Genomic DNA, 21,731 nt, shown 5'->3' on the forward strand with positions numbered 1-21,731 from the left:
TGAATGTTTATGAACAATAGCAGTGACCGATGAATCAACAACTTAGACTCGTTAAAGCATTGTACTTGAGTCAGTCAGCTAGAGAAGACGTTGTCAGTGCTGTAGTGTTGTGAAACAATGTCACTGCAGGTGCACAGTATACCTATTGAATGCTCATCCTAAATACTGCCCTTTACGCCTAACGGTCACTTTTTCGGAAGCAAGTCTTTTTTTTTTAAGTTTCTTAACTCTACGCAGCCATTTGCCGGGGACGTCGGTTCACCCTGGTCCCCCAAGTGTCCTGCTCCTGGGCCCAAGCAGGTGTTTGTGCCCATTCACATCAATCCCAGGTACCAGACAAGCCACAGTCGTCGAGCCCCAAAAAGAAGCAGTGGGAGGAGATGTGGTTGGTGTGAAAGTCTCGTCGATACAGTCCACGACAACCAGGGCAAATGGCGCTGCAGCGAACGGCCTGCTAAATGCGCCCATGTTTCTACAGTTCAACAATAACCCGTGATTACAAACTATTTGTATCTGCTTTGTCTTACAACTCTGAGCGTTTAGAGTTTGTAAGTATTGTTAATAAAATCATATTGAGGCGTCATTACCGTCTTATGATTTGAAACATACTTACGTGAGTTTTCCCATGATCATCAAGCAATCCAGTAGAGGCTTCGTTTTTTATTCTTGGATGAGCCTCAGTGGCATTAGAGAATATTTCGGCAGCAGCTTCACTAACACACCTAAATCATTGTGATACAGCATGTCGGAACCTTGTGAATTCTAAGCTAGATAATATTTTAAGTCCAACCGACGTGGTGGCTCATTGGCGGGGCTCGCCAGCTGACTCAAAAAACCGCGGGTTCGATCCCTGCCGTGTTGCTCTCATTTGGGAAAGTGAAATGCTAAAAGCAATTTTCGTGCGACTCATGCGCATGGAAATAGCTGGAGCCTAAATTATACGGCGTCTTTCATAGCCTGAGTCACGGCCTCCATTTCATGTAAACATCGATTGATTCACGATAAAACAATTTATTGTGGCAAATTTGTGTGATCAGCATTGTCATTTCGCGTGGCCTGTAAGCGGCATCACTAACATGCTCAGGTAAGCATGCAAGATACGTGTGAGCTTCTTGCAAGTAGTGTACTGCAGTGTACCCTATGAAAACGAGAGTAATTGAGAGGGGGCTGCTGCAACGAGCTGTGAACAGCCACGAGGAAGAAGCAGAAGACCACGGTGTCGTCTGTTACTTGCAATGCCAGCCGCCATATCGAAACGCCCTGCTCTATTGAAACCTATTGAGTTTTATGCGCAGCTATAAATATACAAACAATATCCTTAGTTCTTTTTTGTTTGAAAAGGTATTTGAGTGTTCAAACCTTTTTCAGTTATGAGAAAAATAGTGATTTCCCAATATTTTTACAATTGCTGCCTGAATTTATATGGTGCTATCATCGCGTCCAATTTTTATCCCCATCGGTTCTAAGAAAATGTCTCTTTCTAAGCCAAGCAGAGCGCGTTTAAAGCGTCTGGAGAGCCAATCAAAACGCGCTTCTCCAGCCCTCATTGTCCCTACGAAGCCAGGCTGCAACAAAAATAGATAACTGCCATTCCATCCACTCCCCGAAGAAGCAAGCTCGTAGCGGAAACTCTTTCAGACTGGGTAGACCAACGCATGGCGAGTACAATAGTGGAGCCGCCCGATGACGCAGCGGCAGGACGACTTCAACTGCGGTAACGAGGCTTCGCAGGCCCAGGCTACGAGCTTTGCTGCAAAGAAGCCACCACACAGCGGTCTATCCCTGACATCCAGTGCAACATCAGAAGAGCCAAATCGATGTGGAGGTCTCACTCAAGAAACCATTGTACAGCAGGTGAGCCTCGTAGTCGATCCTCTTAGCATGAACCACTCGCATATGGCACAGCTGAGTCAACTTATGAATCTGGTAATCCTAATGAAGCAGGCAACCGCTGCGATATTTGAGACGTAGAGGAAGTTTATTCAAGCTCGCTGCGCCCTTTCGCTCTTTTTCAGAAGCGCACAATTTCGCAAGAGTGGTATCTTCTTTTCACAAAACTGTTCGTCTACATCACTTTAGCGTATACTCTTGCAGTGTTGGTGATAAACAAATAGACCTTGTTAACACCACGAAGGCACTCGTCGAACGAGCCACTATCTCTTCTCCTACAAATCCTCTCCTTATGTGTGCGGGCCTACCTACGTCTACATCGAGCTTGCAGGAGCCACAGAAGCCACAAGGTGCCGGAGGAAGTAGTTCCAGTGAACCCCTTCCTCCTTTGGCATTTGAAGCGTAAACATGTCTGCACTCAGCGACGTGGCCAGCGCCGAACGGAGTGTTGTAGACGAAACAGGGTTCAACAACGCGAGAACAAAGCTTTTCCAAGGCGCCCGGGATGGCATCAATCCAACTGGACCACAGCTGCTACGACAGATATCTCGCTTGCTTCAGAACTGGGATCCACTTCTTTGACAAAGGAATTCAACGCTGTGCCATTTTCGGCTGTTCACCGGCTATCTCATCTTCTAAACAATTCATGTTGCCAATGAATAATATGAATTTGGACTTAATGTTGTCAAACAATATTAATAAAACAAAACATAAGCGTCTTTTCTGGCCTTTGATATTGAAGCATCAGTGGAACTTCTTTTAGGTATGTTGGTGCACAAATTTCAAGGGTAACATACACAGATGTGGTGAGACAGTTTTGCATGGCGCTTGTCCCATTTCTTCTTTGTGATCTGGTCTTGTTCGAGCGTTCATCTTCAAGATTTTGAATCAGTATTCCCAAAACGTGACGGGTTTACATATTTAAATATGCATTGTTATATCAGTGCGTGGTATTCGGCGGTTTTGCTGACAACGTATTGTCACGTCGTGCTCTCTTAAAAAGTTGTCCAAACTTTCCTTACTGTTTCAATATTGCGAATACCAGCAGCATTGACAATATAACAGAAAAAACGCCAAGAAAATCTGCATTACTCAAAATATTCTGTAACAGCTTTAGCAATTTCATTTTAAATATCCGGAATGCTTTGTAGCTTCCTATCGATAGCCGTAATGTTACGCAAAGGAGGCGCATTGGCCATTTCAAATAGAACTGACTATTTGACGAATTGGTACGTATGCATAGATTTATAATAGCGCGGCAAAGTAAATTGACTATTGATAACTCGAACATAAATGCTGGCGCTTGTGTTCGTGTTATTAGAAGACTTTACGCCTGCTTTGTTGTGCCATTCTAAATACATGTGTTTCAAACAGTTATCGAATATTCGCTACATATACAAACATTACGAGAACAGACAATAACACCAAGAAAGCTGTATGGCATGATATTAATAGTAATTATGATATGTGTGCCATTTAGGGTGACTAACTGGATTCCCAGGGAAGGCAAGCGGGTTAGTGGGAGACAGAACGTTAGTTGGGCAGATGAGATTAAAAAGTTTGCCGGTATAAATTGGTAGCAGCAAGCACAGGACCGAGTTGACTGGCGGAACGTGGGAGAGGCCTTTGTCCTGCAGTGGACGTCGTCAGGATGATGATGATGATGATGATGATGATGATGATGATGATATGTGTATAACTCCTTCTACGTTCCTGAAAACTTTGGGCCAAGTGTGAGGAAATCTCATAGCCATGCTTAGGTCCCGCTCAGTGAAATGAATTGGTATGGAAAATGCATGCACGATCATTGTTTCAAGTTTCAGCGTTGCCGGACAAGCAATTTTGTTTATGCACATCCCGACGCATTTTATATACACCTGAACAACGAAGAGAAAATAGGCGACATGCCTGAACCGGCGGTATTCGGCATGTAGGGAAGTCATCAGCAGCAACAACGGTCCTTGAAAAATACTGCTAAGATTTGCTTAAGACACCCTCACATATGAGCTAGAAGATTTACTCGTTTTTCGCAATTCCGGAGCTTACCGGTCCCTGTTCCTATTCCACGTCATCCCTCATGCATGGTATAACAGTGGCTAAGGTGCTCGACTATTGCTTCGGGGGTCGCGGTTTCGATCCCAGCAGCAGTGGTCACATATCGGTGGAGGCTAAATGGTGGAGACACGTGTACTGTGCGATTTCAGTGCACGTTAAAAAAAATCAGATAGCCTAACTTTCTAAAGTCCTCCACTACCACATCCAGTGATCATATTGTGTATTTGGGACGTAAAATCGCAGATAAAATACGTATTATTTTGAACAACGTCACTACTGAAATCTCTATACGAACTTTATAAACGACCTCCCAACAAACAAAGCCAGTTAGACAACAGTCACAGGTGCCATTTGTCACCGTAAATAAACAATATAAATATCAACTTGAAAAGGTAATTCGTTATTGCAGTCTGTTGAAAGTGTGACGGCAGAACGTACGTGTAGAATTTCACATGAGTGCTGCAGTTACTTCTTTATTAAATGCGACTCATTCGCAGAGCGTGAGGCACTGGCCGAACTTTATCCTCTGAATTCCCTTCCTTACTACTGGAGGCAGGGCGGGTGTGGCAACCTTGCCAATGCAGGGCCGTGTATCCGGTTTCCCAGGAGAGGGGGGCGGGCGTAGTTGAAGACCGGCACGAACGCCCTAGTAAGTCCCTTCAATCCTTGCAAGCGTCTGGCGTCCCACTGCAGCACGTCACCCAATACAGGCACTACACGTTCGTGCAGAAAATGTAGTCGGCCTCGCACTATGAACGATGTACTAACCAAGACATTGTAGGCATATAAATCGCATAATGTCTACGTTGAAGTCGCCCACTCGTATGAAGGACGGACGGACGTATGCACAGACGGACACAGAGACGCACGGATGAATGAATGAATGGATAGGTACACGGACAGATGGACGGACAGGTGCATGGAGAGATGTCCAATCGTTGAACGGACGCACGAACAGATGGACGAATGGACACATGCCCGGACTGAGGATGTTCTAATTTAAAATCATATATGGGCACTATGAACATGTTCTGTAGACGGTCTTGCGCACTGTTCTTTCGCACCTGCGCTGCAATTTGAGCACGCCAGTGAAAGGATTTACATAGCGTGACAATAAGGTTGTTTGCCCCTATAACTGTGGCCGTTATTGCAGCTGTACTTTACTCGCGGAAAGTGGTAGAAGTTTACTCTTTTTTTTTTGTTGAGAAGCATTTCTTAGCTAGCTTCGGCGACTTTGAGCGTACCTATCTATCTATCTATCTATCTATCTATCTATCTATCTATCTATCTATCTATCTATCTATCTATCTATCTATCTATCTATCTATCTATCTATCTATCTATCTATCTATCTATCTTGCCACTTATGTTTGGGTGCTCTCGTGGTCACTCCCTTAACTTGGCGTGAACCAAAATCGGCATGGGAGGGTTAGATGGTTTGACGAATAGGACGGGCTGGTCAAGGCATGAATAATGTCAGAATCTCGTCGCGTACGTCGTCAAACCATTCCCGCCAGACAGTGGCACATACCCATGGGCAGGTATGTGCCGCTGGTATGCGGGTATGTGGCACAGGTTATTGACACTTACTATCTACCCTGCTAAGCAGCAGAGGGTGCTAAGAATCTCTGGATCTGGACAAGCCGCCATAGGAACCTGAATTTGGCAACGTTTAACGTTAGAACCTCATCTAGTGAGGGAAGTCTAGCTGTACTATTCGAGGAGCTAGAGGGTGTTAAATCAGATATAATAGGGCTCATTGAGGTTAGGAGGAAAGAAGAGGCTTATACGGTGCTACAGAATGGGCAAGTCATTTGCGATAGGGGCTTGGCTGACAGAAGAGAACTGGAAGTGGGGCTCCTAATTCACAGAAACATAGCTGTCAACATAGAAGAATACTATATCATTAATGAAAGGGTGGTAGGTATCCTAATTAAACTGAATAAAAGATACAAGATGAAGGTGGTACAGGCTTACGCACCTACATCCAGCCATGAAGAGGCTTCAGGTGAAAGCTTCTATGAAGACGTGGAATCGGCAATGAGTAAGGTAAAAACACAGTATACTATACATATGGGAGACTTTAATGCAAAGATAGGGAAGAAGCAGGCTAGAGACCAGCCAGTAGGAGATTATGGCATCGGTACTAGAAACGCCAGAAGAGAGCTACTGGTAGAATTCGCCGAATTCCATAGTTTACGGATTTTGAATACCTTCTGCCGAAAACGAGGAAAGCGCAAGTGGACATGTAGGAGCCCTAATGGCGAAATCAAGGACGAAATAGATTTTATAATGAGTGCACACCCAGGCATCGTGCAGGATGCGGAAGTGGTTGGCAAGGTACGATGCAGTGACCATAGAATGGTACGGTCTCAAATTTGCCTAGACTTGAAGAGCGAATGCCAGAAACTGATACGCAAGAAGCCAATCAATGAGCTAGCACTGAGAGGGAAAGTTCAAGAGTTCATAGTCTCCCTTGAGAACAGGTACTCGGCTCTTAGTGAGGAAACCAACCTTAGCGTAGATACAATGAATGATAATTGGACGAGTATCATTACGGAGTGTGCAGTGAAAGTTGGAGATAGGGTAGTTTGACAGGACACTGGCAAGCTTTCCCAGGAAACGAAGAATCTCATTAAGAAGCGTCAAATCATGAAAGTCTCAAGTACAACAGACAAAATAGATCTGTCAGAGATTTCAAAGTTGATTATTAGCCGTAAGGTATGTGATGTAAGAAGGTATAACATGGAGAGAATTGAACACGTTCTGAAAAATGGCGGAAGCGTCAAAGCAGTAAAGAGGAAACTTGGGATAGGCAAAAATCGGTTGTATGCACTAAGGGACAAAGAAGGCAAAATAACTTCTAGTATGGATAGGTTAGTTAAAATAGTGGAGGCGTTTTACAAAGTTCAGTACAGCAGCCGGGACAACCACGACTTTAATACTATAAGAACTAGCAGAAACCCAGATGACAACCCACCTGTAATAATAAAAGAAGTCAGAAAAGTTTTGGAGAGTGTGCGAAGAGGCAAATCTGCTGATGAGGATCAGGTAACATCAGATCTGCTGAAAGATGGAGGACAGATTGTGTTAGAAAAACTAGCCAGCCTGTTTACGAGATGTCTCCTGACGGGAAGAATAGCAAAGTCTTGAAAGAACGCTAACATCACTTTACTACATAAGAAAGGAGATGACAAGGACTTGATGAATTACAGGCCGATTAGCTTGCTCTCTGTAGTATACAAGCTATTCACAAATGTAATTGCTAACAGAGTAAAGAAAACAATAGAATTCAATCAACCAAAGGAACATGCAGAATTTTGAACAGGCTACTCAACAATCGACCACATTCATACCATTAGTAAGGTAATAGAGAAATGGTCCAAATATAACCGAACCCTATACATCGCCTTCATAGATTACGAGAAGGCATTTGATGCAGTAGAAATATTAGCCATCATGGAGACACTGCGGAAGCAGCGCGTCGATGACGTATATATAAAAATCCTGGAAGAAATCTACAGAGGATGAACTGCTATCATAGTGCTTCATAAAGAAAGCAGCAGGATACCAATCAAGAAGGGTGTAAGGCAGGGGGACACAATCTCCCCAATGCTATTTACCGCGTGCTTATATGAGGTTTTCAGAAGCCTAGAATGGGAACAGTTAAAGATAAGAGTTAATGGAGAATACCTTAGTAACCTGCGCTTCGCCGATGACATTGCATTCCTGAGTAACTCAGGGGACGAATTGCAACTCATGATTATGGAGTTAGACAAGGAGAGCAAAAAGGTGGTTCTTAAAATTATTCTGCGGAAAACGAAAGTAATGTACAACAACCTCGGAAAAGAGTAGCGCTCCGAGATAGGTAGTAGTGCACTTCAAGTTGTAAAATACTATGTCTACTTAGGGCAGGTAATAACCGCGGAGCCAAACCACGAGATTGAAGGAACTAGAAGAATAAGAATGGGGTTGAGCACATTTGGCAAGCACTCTCAAATTATGACAGGTAGGTTCCCACTATCCCTCAAGAGGAAGGTATATAACAGCTGTATCTTCCTGGTACTTTGCTACGGAGCGGAAACCTGGACACTTACAAAGAGGGTTTCGCTTAAATTGAGGACGACGCAGCGAGCAATGGAAAGAAAAATGGTAGGCGTAGCCTTAAGAGACGAGAAGAGAGCAAAGTGGATTAGGGAAAAAATGGGGGTTAAGGATGTCATATCTGAAATCAAGAAGAGGAAATGGACATGGGCTGGGCATGTAGCGCGTAGACAGGATAAGCGTTGGTAATTGAGGGTAACTGACTGAATTCCCAGAGAATACAAGTGGGTCAGGGGGAGACAGAAGTTTATTTGGGCAGATGAGATCAAGAAGTTTGCGGTTATAAATTGGCAGCAGCATGCACAGAACCGAATTAGCTGCCGGAACATGGGAGAGGCCTGTTTGTTTGTTTGTTTGCCTGGGCTGATGGCTAATACCCACTCAGGGGGATTGGCCAAGAAAGTGTAGTGCAGTTTTTCTGTGATCATTTTAACTCTGTGTAAGGAATTTGTATCATATTATGACTGATGAAAAGAAAAGCACATAAAAGAGAGAAAACGAGAAAAAAAATAGAAAAGCAATTTTGAGATTTCAGGTGTTGAGATTACCACTCATCTGCGTCGACTTCACTTTGCCATGAGAGTTATAAATATTAATTATTTCATTGAAGATCACAAAGGTAAACGCTTGGTTGCCTGAATATAATCGCAAACGGCATTGAAAGCATCCTTGTGGCAATGTCCCAAAACTGAGGCACCTAATCTTAGCGCACTTTACGCCGTCAATCTAACGACTATTTTCATAAATGGAATAACTAGTTACCTTTTTCGAAGTATAGCGTAACGGCGACAATACAAAAAATAATGTTCTATTGATTCCATTTCTCCACAGAATGCGCAGAGGGGTGATGTTGTCTGACCAGCTCTGTGTAGATACAGGTTTTGGGGGGGGGGGGGGGGACAAGACATCAAAATTTATTATTTAAAATTTCGAGCATTTTGGACTGGCTTCAGTGGGGTCGCCATGGAAACTTGAGGTGGTTATATTCTGTTCATGTAGTTTCTTTTTCTAGCGTATCAGTGGAGATTGCTGATTTTGAATATCTTATTGCTGTAATATATTCAACACCTGGCAGTATGGATAAAACTGGGCCATCAATGGCTGCTCGTGCTAAGGAATCGGCCAATTCATTTATTCTTAATCCACAGTGTCCAATAACCCATAGTCAAGGCCTTTGTCCTGCAGTGGACGTAGTCAGGGTGATGATGATGATGATGACGATGATCTACCCAGGAAGGACGAGAACACACATGGGCGATATTAACGCGTGAGCGTTAAGAAATACTCGACAACGGTAGCATTGACCCAATAAATTCAAAAAATTATTGTCAGGGTCCCAGCTGGAATCGAAACCAAGCATTTAGCCTGGCAAGGAAACATTATAACACAGAGCTTCGCCAGGTCTCGGAACTATTTTTCAAATACACGCTAATTATCTTGAAACGTCAATATTGATTGCTGTGCTGCCTACCCAATTTTAAAAAAAAAGCATTACACAGGCACTCCTTTGATACAGCCGTCACCTGGGCTAACGTAAATTGTGGTTGGTTGCCTTGCGCTGAAATTTATTTACGTAGCAGCGTCTAGGGCCAACATCCTCGCGAGCATCAGCCTTTCATGGAAGCTTCTGGTGTTGCTAATACTCGTTTTCCAGTTAGCATCGTTGCGCAAGGACAAACAACTGGTTATATAAAGATATGCAATGCTTCAACATATCTCTAAGCGTGCAGCATTTGTATACATGCATTTAGCGTAATTTCATGACGTGTCGCTTAATAAAAAAATTGTAACACGGTTACCTTCCCGCCGCGTGCTTCGCATATCTTCCGACTTTTTTCTTACGTTACTACCTACTATAAAAGCAAACAGCGTAGCAAAACGCGCTCCCAAACGTGTGGTCTCTGCGCATGCGCCTAGTATCCGAATAATCGTTACTGCAATATGGCCAATATAGGGTGCTACCACGTTCGGGGCCCATCATTCATGTGACATCCGTTTAAATTACACAGCTGTACAGTCGTTTTAAAAATACCCCAATAGCGTCTACCAAATGATACATCAGCGCCTTATTACAGCGAGGTTGGTGATACAATACGCATGTTTTGACATTCTACCATCATCAGCTACGCTGTTCGATCTTATAGGACATGAGTCAAACTTTCCTCGTTTGTGCGACTACGTTGAAAGCATGAACGAAAGAGAGAGAATGAAAGAAGAAGTGCTCCGACTAAAGAATGAACAAGAAAGAATAATTAAGCGGACGAAGCGACCACAACGAATACACAAGAATGCACGCATGAGTAAGCTAACGAAAGAAGAAAATAAGCGAACTAGATTGAAGAAAAAAAGATTTATGCTTTCCAAAAAATACATCGCATTATTTGTGCATGATGGGTCCTTAAGTATAGGCTTCGAATTTATTCTCAGTGACTGCACATATTCAATTTCAAGGTATAGATGGTTCTAACTTTTTGTAACAATATTTCGCCCGTTTAACACGATGGCTCCGTGTCACAAAGACGACGAACATGGCACTTGCCTCGCGCGCGTGACACGAGGCCACGCTGGACGCAGGCTGATGCGTCTCGCTCGAATGCGTCAGGTGGGCCAATCAGGAGCCGCGTCGTCATCACTGTCTGCTGCAGTGGAACTACGCCGCTGACCACACTGCTGCGAAGTAAGGCTGTCTCTTTGAGTGACTTTATCTCGAAGAAACCTTTCGTGGCGGGATATCTTGCGAGCAAGGTGGGCTACCGCAAGGTGACTCGGATGCGGATGCCGAAGAGGACCGGCGGCACAGCGAGGCACCGTCGTGCGCCGGGAGAACAAAGCTTGTCGGACCGAGGTTGTGGGATTTCCTGCACTGCAGCCATGCCACTGCGGAAGATCGGCGACAACAACCCGGGAAACACTAGAGGAGCGAATGCGATGTGGATGCCTCCCGCAAGAAACCCCTGTGAAGGTGAGTTCCTTTATGAATGTTTGTGAACGATAGCAACGATGAATCGATAGAACGATGAATCAACAACTTAGACTGATTAAAGCATTGTACTTGAGCCAGTGAGCTAGAGAAGCAGTGGTCAGTGCTATACTGTTGTGAATTAACGCCACTGCAGGTGCATAGTATACCTATTGAATGCTCATACTGCATTTCACGCCTAGAGGTCGCACTTTCGGAAGCGAGTCTTGTTTTAAATGTTTCCTAACTCTGCGCAGCCATTCGACGGGGAGGTCGGTTTACCCTGGTCCCGCAAGTGTCCTGCTCCTGGGCCCAAGCAGGTGTTTGTGCCCCTTCACATCAATCCCAGGTACCAGATAAGCCACAGTCGTCGAGCCCCAAAAGGAAGCCATTGGAGGAGATGTGACTGGTGTGAAGTTCTCGCGGTTACAGTCCACAACAACCAGGGCAAATGGCGCTGCAGTAAACGGCCTTGATTATGCGCCTATGTTTCGACTGTTCAACAATAACCGGAGATTGCAAACTATTTCTATCGGCTTTGTCTGACAACTCCAACCGTTTAGAGTTTTCAAGTATTGTTAATAAAATCATATTGAGGCGTCATTACCGTCTTATGATTTGAAACATATTTACGTGATTTTTTCCAAGATCATCAAGCAATCGAGGAGATGCTTCGTTGTTTATTCTTGCATGAGCCTCAGTGGCATTAAAATATTTCGGAAGCAGCCTTACTAACACACCTAGATCATTGTGATACAGCATGTCGGTACCTTGTGAATTCCAAGCTACGATAATATTTCAAGCCCAGCCGACTTGGTCACTCATTGGCGGGGCTTGCCAGCTGACTCAAAAAACCTCGGGTTAGATCCCTGCCGCGTTGCTCGTCTTTCGGAAAGTGAAATTCTAGAAGCAATTTTCATGTGACTCGAGTGCACAAAAATAGCTGGAGCCCTATATTATACGGCGTCTTTCATAGCCTGAGTCATGGCCTCTATTTCATGTAAACTAAGATAGACACGCAATAAAACAATTTATTGCGGCAAGTTTGTGTGATCAGCGTTGTCATTTTGCATGGCCTGTAAGCGGCATCATCAACATGCTCAAGTAAGCATGCAAGATACGTGTGAGCTTCTAGTAAGTAGTGTACTGCAGTACTCTATGGAAACGAGACTAATTGAGAGGGGGCTGGTGCAACGAGCTGTGAACAGCCACGAGGCAGAAGCAGAAGACGACGGTGTCGTCTGTTACTTGGAATTCCAGCCGCCATATTAAAACGCCCTGTTCTATTGAAACCTATTTAGTTTTATGCGCATCTATAAATATACAAACAATATCCTTAGTTACTCTTTGTTTGAAAAGGTATTTGAGTGTTGAAGATAATGAGAGCTCTTGCAGTTATGAGAAAAATAGAGATTTACTAATATTTTTAAAACTGCTGCCTGAATCCATACGGTGCCTTCATCGCGTCCAATTTTCATCCCCATTGGTTCTAAAAAAATGTCTCTTTCTAAGCCAAGCAGAGCGCGTTTAAAGCGTCTGGAGAGCAAATCAAAACGCGCTTCCCCAGCCCTCTTTGTCCCGACGAAGCCAGGCTGCAACAAAAATACACAGCTGCCATTCCATCTACTCCCCGAAGAAGCAAGCTCGCAGCGGAAACTCTTTTAGACTGGGTGGACCAACGCATGGCGAGTACAATGGTGGAGGAGACCGATGACGCAGTGGCAGGACGACTTCAACTGCAGTAACGAGGCTTCGCAGGCCCAGGCTACGAGCTGTGCTGCAAAGAAGCCACCACACAGCGGTCTATCCCTGACTTCCAGTGGAACATCAGAAGAGCCAAATCGATGTGGACGTCTCACTCAAGAAACTATTGTGCAGCAGGTGAGCCTCGTAATCGATCCTGTTAGCATGAATCACTCGCATACGGCACAACTGAGTCAACTTATGAATCAGGTAATCCTAATGAAGCAGGCAGCCGCTGCGATATTTGAGACGTAGAGGAAGTTTAATCAAGCTCGCTGCGCCCTTTCGCTTTTTTCAGAAGCGCGCCATTTTGCAATAGTGCTATCTTTCTTTCACAAAACTGTTCGTCTACATCACTTTAGCGTATACTCTTGCAGTGTTGGTGATAAACAAATAGACCTTGTTAACACCACGCAAGCACTTGTCACACGAGCCACTATCTCTTCTCCTACAAATCCTCTCCTTATGTGTGCGGGCCTACCTACGTCTATATCGAGCCTACAGGAACCATAGAAGCCACAAGGTGCCAGAGGAAGTAGTTCCAGTGAACCCCTCCCTCCTTTGGCCTTCGAAGCGTAAACACGTCTGCACTCAGTGACGTGGCCAGTGCCGAACGGAGTGTTGTAGACGAAACAGGGTTCAACAACGCGAGAACAAAGCTTTTCCAAGGCGCCCGGGAGGGCATCAATCCACGCTGGACCACAGCTGCTACGAAAGATATCTCGCTTGCTTCGGAACTGGAATCCATTTCCTTGACAAGGGAATTCAACGCTGTGCCATTTTCGGCTGTTCACCGGCGATCCCATCTTCTAAACAATTGATGTTGCCGATGCATATTAACAATTTGGACCTAATGTTGTCAAACAATGTTAATAAAACAAGACATAAGCGTCTTTTCTGGCCTTTGATATTGAAGCACCAGCGGAACTTCCTTTAGGTTTGTTGGTGCACAAAATTCAAGGGTAACATACACAGATGTGGTAAGACAGTTCTGCATGGCGCTTGTCCCATTTCTTCTTTCTGGTCTGGTCTTGTTCGAGCTTTCATCTTAGAGAATTCGAAGCAGTATTCCCAAGACGTGACTTATTTATATACTTAATGATACATTGTTATATCAGTGCGTGGTATTGGGCGGTTTTGCTGACAATGTAATGTCACGTCGTGCTGTCTTAAAAAGCAGTCCAAACTTTCCTTACTGTTTCAATGTTGCCATTACCATTGACAATATAACAAATAACGCCAAAAAATCTGCATTATTCAAAATTTTTGTAACAGCTTTAGCAATTTATTTTTAAATATCGGGAATGTTTTGTAGCTTCTTATCGATAGCGCTCGTGTTACGCGAGGTGTAGGCGCATTGGCCGTTTCAACTAGCACTGACTATTTGACAAGTTGGTACCTATGCACAAATTTATAATAGCGTGGCAAAGTAAAATGACTATTGATCACTCGAACATAAACGCTGGCGCTTGTGTTCGTGTGATCAGAAGACTTTGCGCCTGTTTTGTTGTGCCATTTTAAATACATGTGTTTCAAACTGTGTTCGAATATTTGCTACATATACAAAAATTACGCGAGAACAGACAATAACACCAAGAAAGCTGTATGGCATGCTATTAGCAGCAATTGTGATAAGTGTGTCATTAAGGGTAACTGACTGGATCCCTGGGAATGCAAGCGGGTTAGGGGAAGACAGAAGGTTGGGTGGGCAGATGAGATTAAAAAGTTTGCGGGTATAAATTGGCAGCAGCAAGCACAGGACCGAGTTGACTGGCGGAACATGGGAGAGGCCTTTGTCCTGCAGTGGACGTCGTCAGGATGATGATGTTGTTGATTATGATGATGATGATAATGATTAAATGTGTCACTTCTTCTACGTTCTTGAAAACGTTGGGCCAAAAGTGAGGAAATCTAACAGCCATGCTTAGGTCCCGCTCAGTGAAATGAATTGGTATGGAAAATGCATGCACGATCATTGTTTCAAGTTTCAGCGTTGCCGGACAGGCAACGTTTTTCATGCACATCACGCCGCGTGTTATATACACCTGAACAACGAAGAGAAAATAGGCGACATGCCTGAACCGGCGGTATTCGGCATGTAGGGAAGTCATCAGCAGCAACAACGGTCCTTGAAAAATGCTGCTAAGATTTGCTTAAGACACCCTCACATGTGAGCTACAAGATTTACTCGTTTTTCGCAATTCCGGAGCTTACCGGTCCCTATTCCTATTCCACGTTATCCCCCATGCATGGTATAACAGTGGCTAAGGTGCTCGACTATTGCTTCGGGGGTCGCGGTTTCGATCCCAGCAGCAGTGGTCACATATCGGTGGAGGCTAAATGGTGGAGACACGTGTACTGTGCGATTTCAGTGCACGTTAAAAAAAATCAGATAGCCTAACTTTCTAAAGTCCTCAACTACCACGTCCAGTGATCATATCGTGTATTTGGGACGTAAAATTGCAGATAAAATACGCATTATTTTGAACAACGTCACCACTCAAATCTATCTATAAAAACTGAGTCAACGACCTCCCACCAAACAAAGCCAATAAGGTAACAGTCACAGGTGGTCTTTGTCACCGTAAATAAACAATATAAAGATCAACTTGAAAAGGTAATTCGTTATTGCACTCTGTTGAAAGTGTGATGACAGAACGTATGTGTAGAATTTCACATGAGTGCTGCAGTTACTTCTTTATTAAATGCGACTCATTCGGAGAGCGTGAGGCACTAGCCGAAGTTTATCCTCTTAATTCCCTTCCTTACCACTGGAGGCAGGGCGGGGGTGGTAACCTTGCCAAAGCAGGGCCGTGTATTCGGTTTCCCAGGAGAGGGGGGTGGGCTTAGTTGAAGACCGGCACAAACGCACTAGTAAGTCCCTTCAATCCTTGCAAGCGTCCGGCTTCCCGCTACAGCACTTCGGCCGATACAGGCGCTACACGTTCGTGCAGAAAATGTAGTCAGCCTCGCAATATGAACGACGTACCAACCAAGACTTTGTAGGCATATAAATCGCATAATGACTACGTTGAAGTCGCCGACTCGTATGAAGGACGGACGGACGTATGCACTGGCGGACGGAGAGACGAACGGATGGATAAATAAATGGATGGGTGCACGGACAGGTAGACGGACGGGTGCACGGACAGATGTCGAATCATTGAACGGACGCACGAACAGATCGATGGACGAATGGACAGAGGTGCGGACTGAGAATTTTCTATTTTTAAATCATATATGCGCGCTAAGGACACGTGCTGTAGACGGTCTTGCACACAGTTATTTCACGCCTGCGCTCCAACTGAGCACGCCAGTGAAAGGATTTACATTGCGCTACACCAAGGTTGTTCACCCAATTAAGAGTTACCGTGATAGCACCTGTATTTTACTCATGGATATTGGTAGTTGTTTACTCTTTTTTTTATTGAGAAGCATTTCTTAGCAAGCTTCGGCGACATTGAGTGTATCTATCTATCTATCTATCTATCTATCTATCTATCTATCTATCTATCTATCTATCTATCCATCTATCTATCTATCTATCTATCTATCTATCTATCTTGCCACTTATGTTTGGGTGCTCTCGTGGTCACTCCCTTAACTTGGCGTGAACCAAAATCGGCATGGGAGGGTTAGATGGTTTGACGAATAGGACGGGCTGGTCAAGGCATGAATAATGTCAGAATCTCGTCGCGTACGTCGTCAAACACTTCCCGCCAGACAGTGGAGCACATACCCATGGGCGGCTATGTGCCGCTGGTATGCAGGTATGGGGCACAGGTGATGGACACTTACTCTCTACCCTGCAACGCAGCAGAGGCTGCTAAGAATCTATGGATCCGGACAGGCCGCCAAAGGAACAAAGACTTGGCAACTTTTAACACTAGAATCTTATCTAGTGAGGGACGTCTAGCTGTGCAATTCGAGGAGCTAGAGGGAGTTAAGTGGGATATAATAGGGCTCAGTTATGTTAGGAGGGCAGAAGAGGCTTTTACGGTGCTACAGAATGGGCACGTTCTTTGCAATAGGGGCTTGGCTGACAAAAGAGAACTGTGAGTGGGGCTCCTAATTCACAGAAACATAGCTGTCAACATAGAAGAATACTATAGCATTAATGAAAGGGTGGTAGGTATCGTAATTTAACTGAATAAAAGTTACAAGATGAATGTGGTACAGGCTTACGCACCTTCATCCAGCCATGATGACGCTTCAGTTGAGAGCTTCTATGAAGACGTGGAATTGGCAATGAGTAAGGTAAAACACAGTATACTATACTGATGGGAGACCTTAATGCAAAGGTAGGGAAAAAGCAGGCTGGAGACCAGACAGTGGGAGATTATGGCATCGGTACTAGAAACGCCAGAGGAGAGCTACTAGTAGAATTCGCAGAACGCAATAGTTTACGGATTTAGAATACCTTCTACCGAAAACGTGGAAACCGCTAGTGGACATGGAGGAGCCCTGGCGAAAATAAGAACGAAATAGACTTTATAATTAGTGCACACCCAGGCATTGTGTAGGATGTGCAAGTGGTTGGCAAGGCAAGATGCAATGACCATAGATTAATACGGTCTCGAATTCGCCTAGACTTGAAGAAGGAATGACAGAAACTGATACGCAAGAATCCAATCATTGAGCTAGCACTGAGAGGGAAAGTACAGGAATTCAGAGTCTCGCTTCAGAACAGGTACTCGTCTCTTTTTGTGGAAACCAACCTTAGCGTAGATACAATGAATGATAATCGGACGAAAATCATTACGGAGTGTGCAGTGGAAGTTGGAGGCAGGGTATTGGAGGCAGGTATATAACAGCTGTATCTTTCTGGTACTTAGCTACGGAGCAGAAACCTGGAGACTTACAAAGAGGGTTTCGCTTAAATTGAGGACGACGCAGCGAGCAATGGAAAGAAAACTGGCAGGCGTAGCCTTAAGAGACAAGAAGAGAGCAGAGTGGATTAGGGAAAAAACGGGGGTTAAGGATGTCATATCTGAAATCAAGAAGAGGAAATGGACATGGGCCGGGCATGTAGCGCGTAGACAGGATAAGCGCTGGTAATTGAGGGTAACTGACTGAATTCCCAGAGAAGACAAGCGGGTTAGGGGGAGACAGAGATTTATTTGGGCAGATGAGATCAAGAAGTTTGCGGTTATAAATTGGCAGCAGCAAGCACAGGACCAAATTAGCTTCCGGAACATGGGAGAGGCCTGTTTGTTTGTTTGTTTCCCTGGGCTGATGGCTCATACCCACTCAGGGGTATTGGCAAAGAAAGTGTAGTGCAGTTTTTCTGTGATCATTTTAACTCTGTGTAATGAATTTGTAATATATTATGACTGATGTAAAGAAAAGCACATGAAAGAGAGAAAACGAGAAAAAAAAATAGAAAAGCAATTTTGAGATTTCAGGTGTTGAGATTGTCAGCGGCACTCGAGTTCGCACAGCTGAATTCTCCGGCAGCGTCTCATTCTCCGGCAGCGCCTCCTTCTCCGGTAGCGTCTCCGTGCTTGCTCGGGAAACGCTGCACTGCGTTAACGTGCACTCCGAGCCCTGAGCGCGTCCACTCGACGCGGTTGCCCATTGGTTCAACGAACATTCAAAAAACAAAAGTGAGCCTTCGAGCCGGGACCACATAGCAACGCATCGCCAGAGAGGGGAGAACGAGCCGAGATTCGAGCCTTGACCGCAGAGCAACGCATCGCAGAGCGAGTCGAGACGCGAGTGGCGTCGGACGTATCCAATCGAGCTCCTGCACCGAGTCCAGTTTCCTTATACATGCAACCACTGCCGATTCACCTGTAACTTAGCACAATACAGTATTTCTTAACATTTGAATCTTGCCTTGACTACATTCATTCGGACATCGCTGACATGGCGCAGCCGACAGGATGTGAATCGACCGAGCTGCATGCGGAGGAGGAAACGACGCCACGAGAAGGAGCGACGCCACGCCGTACATCGTCTCGTGACTCCGAAACGATCATCGTCGAAAGCGTGTTCACGACCCTCGACCACAGCACGATGGCAAATGCAACGAAAAAGCAACTCGTCGACGAGCTGAGAGCACGGGGTCTACGGTGCTCCGGACGAAAGGACGAGCTCATCGCAAGAATCATCCGCGACAACACCACTCGCCAAGCCCTAAAGCCGACGGACTCGTCAACGAAGGACCAGGCTGCCTACGACGACGACAGGCAGGCGCACCTGGAGACACTGTCCGCCGACAACGCGAGGCTTTGCGCTGAACTGAGCAGCCTGTTAGCCCAGCTTAACCGTGCGACCACGAGTGAACGTGAGACATTGCGCGAAGCCCATCAGAACGCTTCACTGCCAACGGAACGGGTGACGACTTCAACCATCGGGCTGCACCATTCCGTCTCTGCTGACATAACGATGTCCTCTGGTTTGACGCGGCCACCGTCACTGAACGACGGCACCAACCAAGACGCGGCACACCTCGCCGCGCCGACCGTTTCAACGCACGAGGGAGAACCTTCCATGGCCCAGATCCTCGCCGCGCTCATGAACACACAAGCCCTGCTCGCCAACACGCTGTCGAGAGGTCCACCGACGACGAGCCCGATCCAGATTCATTCCACAAGCGACACGTCATCCTCAATCCCCTTGTTCGATGGGACGCCGCAACGAAGTGCTCACGAATGGATTACGCAAGTGGAGAGAATCGCAGCGCTCGCCCACTGGACGCCATCGCTGACGTTGGTGACAGCAGCAAGCCGCTTGACGGGATCTGTCAAGGATTGGCACAGCGCCTACGGCTCACAGTATGACACCTGGGAGCAGTGTAAGGAAGCGCTCATTCTCCGATTCAAACGAAAGCTGACAATGCAGGAGTTCCTCGAACTGCAGACGAAGCGACGCCTTCAGAGCCACGAGACCATCGTCGAGTACACGTACTCGAAGAACGCCATTCTGAACAAGGCGCCGTACCGTTTAGCAGAGGAAGAACGTATTTCCCTCATTCTCAGCGGCATCGAGGACGACACATGGGTCAACCCACTCACAGCGCAGCTGTGTGGCACAGTAACCGAACTCATTGACAGAGCGGCTTTGCTCGACGCGAGGCGTCGCACGACCGTGTGTGCCGAGAACGACAAGAAACCGTCATCGTCTACAGCGAGCCGTGGTCAGGGTTCGAACCAGCGGGTGCCAGCCAGCAGCTCTGCCAACTTACCGAAGGCCAACCCGCGCAGCGCTTTCTCGGGAGCTCTACACCCGCGGCCAATCTCTGCTCGTTCGTACTTCAACTGCGGCGACATCGGTCACCTGTCCCGTGATTGTAGAAAGCCGAAAACGCCAGCAACGATCAGAGCGGACGAGAAACGAGCGAAGAGGGACAATAGCAGCCATGAAACAGGGACTACGTCACCTAGCCAAGCGAACTGTTTTTTGCATTCGACGGGTGGCACATTACCAATAGTGTCCGGTACTGCTAACAACCGACCCGTCCGCGTGTGCATTGACAGTGGCGCCAACTTATCCATCATGAGTGCCAATGCCTTGACGGACGACATTCCCACGCACGCATGGGTATCGCGCGAGAACATTGAAGTTCTCAACCGCAGCATATGCCCAACTCTCGCTGCAACGCTTGATGTGACACTGGGCACCACGAATGTGCGACTCGAAAACGTCGTGGTAACGGAACTGCCCAGCGGCATCGACCTGATTCTGGGATCAGACTTGCAACGATTCGCGAACGTCGACGTAACGTTTCACACTTCAAACGATGTGACTATCGTTCCAGTCGAGCCCTAGGGAGAATTTCCATCGCCCGAAGTGCTACCCCCGAAACAAGGCACACCACACCGTACCGGGGAAACGCTTATTGCGACGTTCTGCCGGCAATCGGACGAGAGTGTTTCCAAAGACGAAGGGTACGTGCGCCTCAACACGAAATGTCCGGCACCCGACGAAGACTTCACGAGTCTAGTCGAAGACGCCACACGGAAGATAACAAAGGATGCCACCGAGGCAGAAAGGGAACAGCTTCACGCAATTCTGTTAAGGCACCACCAAGCGTTCACTTCCAAAGGCGACACTTTGGGCGTGTGTCCTCACACCGAGCACAGCATCGAACTCGGAGACAATATACCAGTGTCATCGAGGCCGTACAGGTGCTCACCGGCTGATCGCATGTTCATCCGAGAACAGGTGAATGACTACCTCTCCAAGGGCATCGTAAGGCCGAGCGAAAGCGAGTACGGTGCCCCAACGATAGTCGTCGACCAACCGCACCACCCGACGACTCCACGAAGAATGGTACACGACTATCGCAAGATCAACGAGAAAACCGTCAACCCTTCTTATCCAATGCCCGTCATGGAAGACGTTATTGACGATGTCATGCGCGACGGATCGGCTTACTTCACTGTGTTGGACGTGAAAACGGCATTTCTGACTATACGAATGAAGCCGGACGACGTACACAAGACCGCATTCGTCACTCCAGACGGAAAGTACGAATACCTTCGAATGGCCTTTGGGTTTTGCAAGGCCCCTCAGACCATGCAAAGAGTCATGCGTCGCACGTTCGATGGCTTACCTAGGACAGCTACGTACATGGACGATGTCGGGCGGGGAGCCACAACAGTGAGGGAGGCTTTGGATTTGCTGAACGAAGCACTCAGGAGAGTCGTGATCAACGGCTTGAAGATGGATCTCCGGAAATTCCAGTTGATTCAAGACAAAGTATCTTTCCTGGGTTACGTGATCTTCGCCGAAGGACGAACACTGGACGAATCCAGAGTTGCCGCTATCGAGAAGTTCGAGCCGCATCGCAACGCAAAGAAGCTGTACTTCTTCCTGCAGTTCGCTAACCACTACCGAAAGTTCATACCGCAGTTTGCAAAGGTCACGCATAAGCTACGGCACCTTCTGGCGAAGGACGTTCCTTTCGTGTGAACTGACGCTCATGAAGCAACCGTCAACGCCATAAACACGCCTTGAAGAACCCGCCGATTTT

The 21,731-nt window shown here is 46.2% G+C and overlaps 2 protein-coding genes across 3 annotated transcripts in view; one reads left to right on the forward strand and one right to left on the reverse strand.

The window, feature by feature from the left end:
- LOC119176906 (uncharacterized) overlaps positions 1-21,731 on the reverse strand; it is a 566,139-nt gene that overhangs the window by 276,146 nt on the left and 268,262 nt on the right. The window lies entirely within an intron of this gene.
- On the forward strand, positions 1,684-11,611 carry LOC119176908 (uncharacterized). The gene is made up of 3 exons (XM_075881233.1): positions 1,684-1,854; positions 10,624-11,011; positions 11,266-11,611. Exons 1-3 carry the CDS (start codon positions 1,684-1,686, stop codon positions 11,412-11,414), a joined length of 708 nt encoding a protein of 235 aa, XP_075737348.1. The 3' UTR covers positions 11,415-11,611.

The sequence above is a fragment of the Rhipicephalus microplus genome, chromosome X, assembly GCF_043290135.1.
Source record: "Rhipicephalus microplus isolate Deutch F79 chromosome X, USDA_Rmic, whole genome shotgun sequence".
Taxonomy (NCBI): domain Eukaryota; kingdom Metazoa; phylum Arthropoda; class Arachnida; order Ixodida; family Ixodidae; genus Rhipicephalus; species Rhipicephalus microplus.

Coding starts and splice junctions, on each gene's coding strand:
- LOC119176908 (XM_075881233.1), top strand. CDS start 1,684: ATGACGCAGCGGCAGGACGACTTCAACTGCGGTAACGAGGCTTCGCAG. Junction 1,855..10,623: donor AAGAAACCATTGTACAGCAG/GTGAGCCTCGTA, acceptor CGCTGGACGCAG/GCTGATGCGTCTCGCTCGAA. Junction 11,012..11,265: donor CGCAAGAAACCCCTGTGAAG/GTGAGTTCCTTT, acceptor AACTCTGCGCAG/CCATTCGACGGGGAGGTCGG.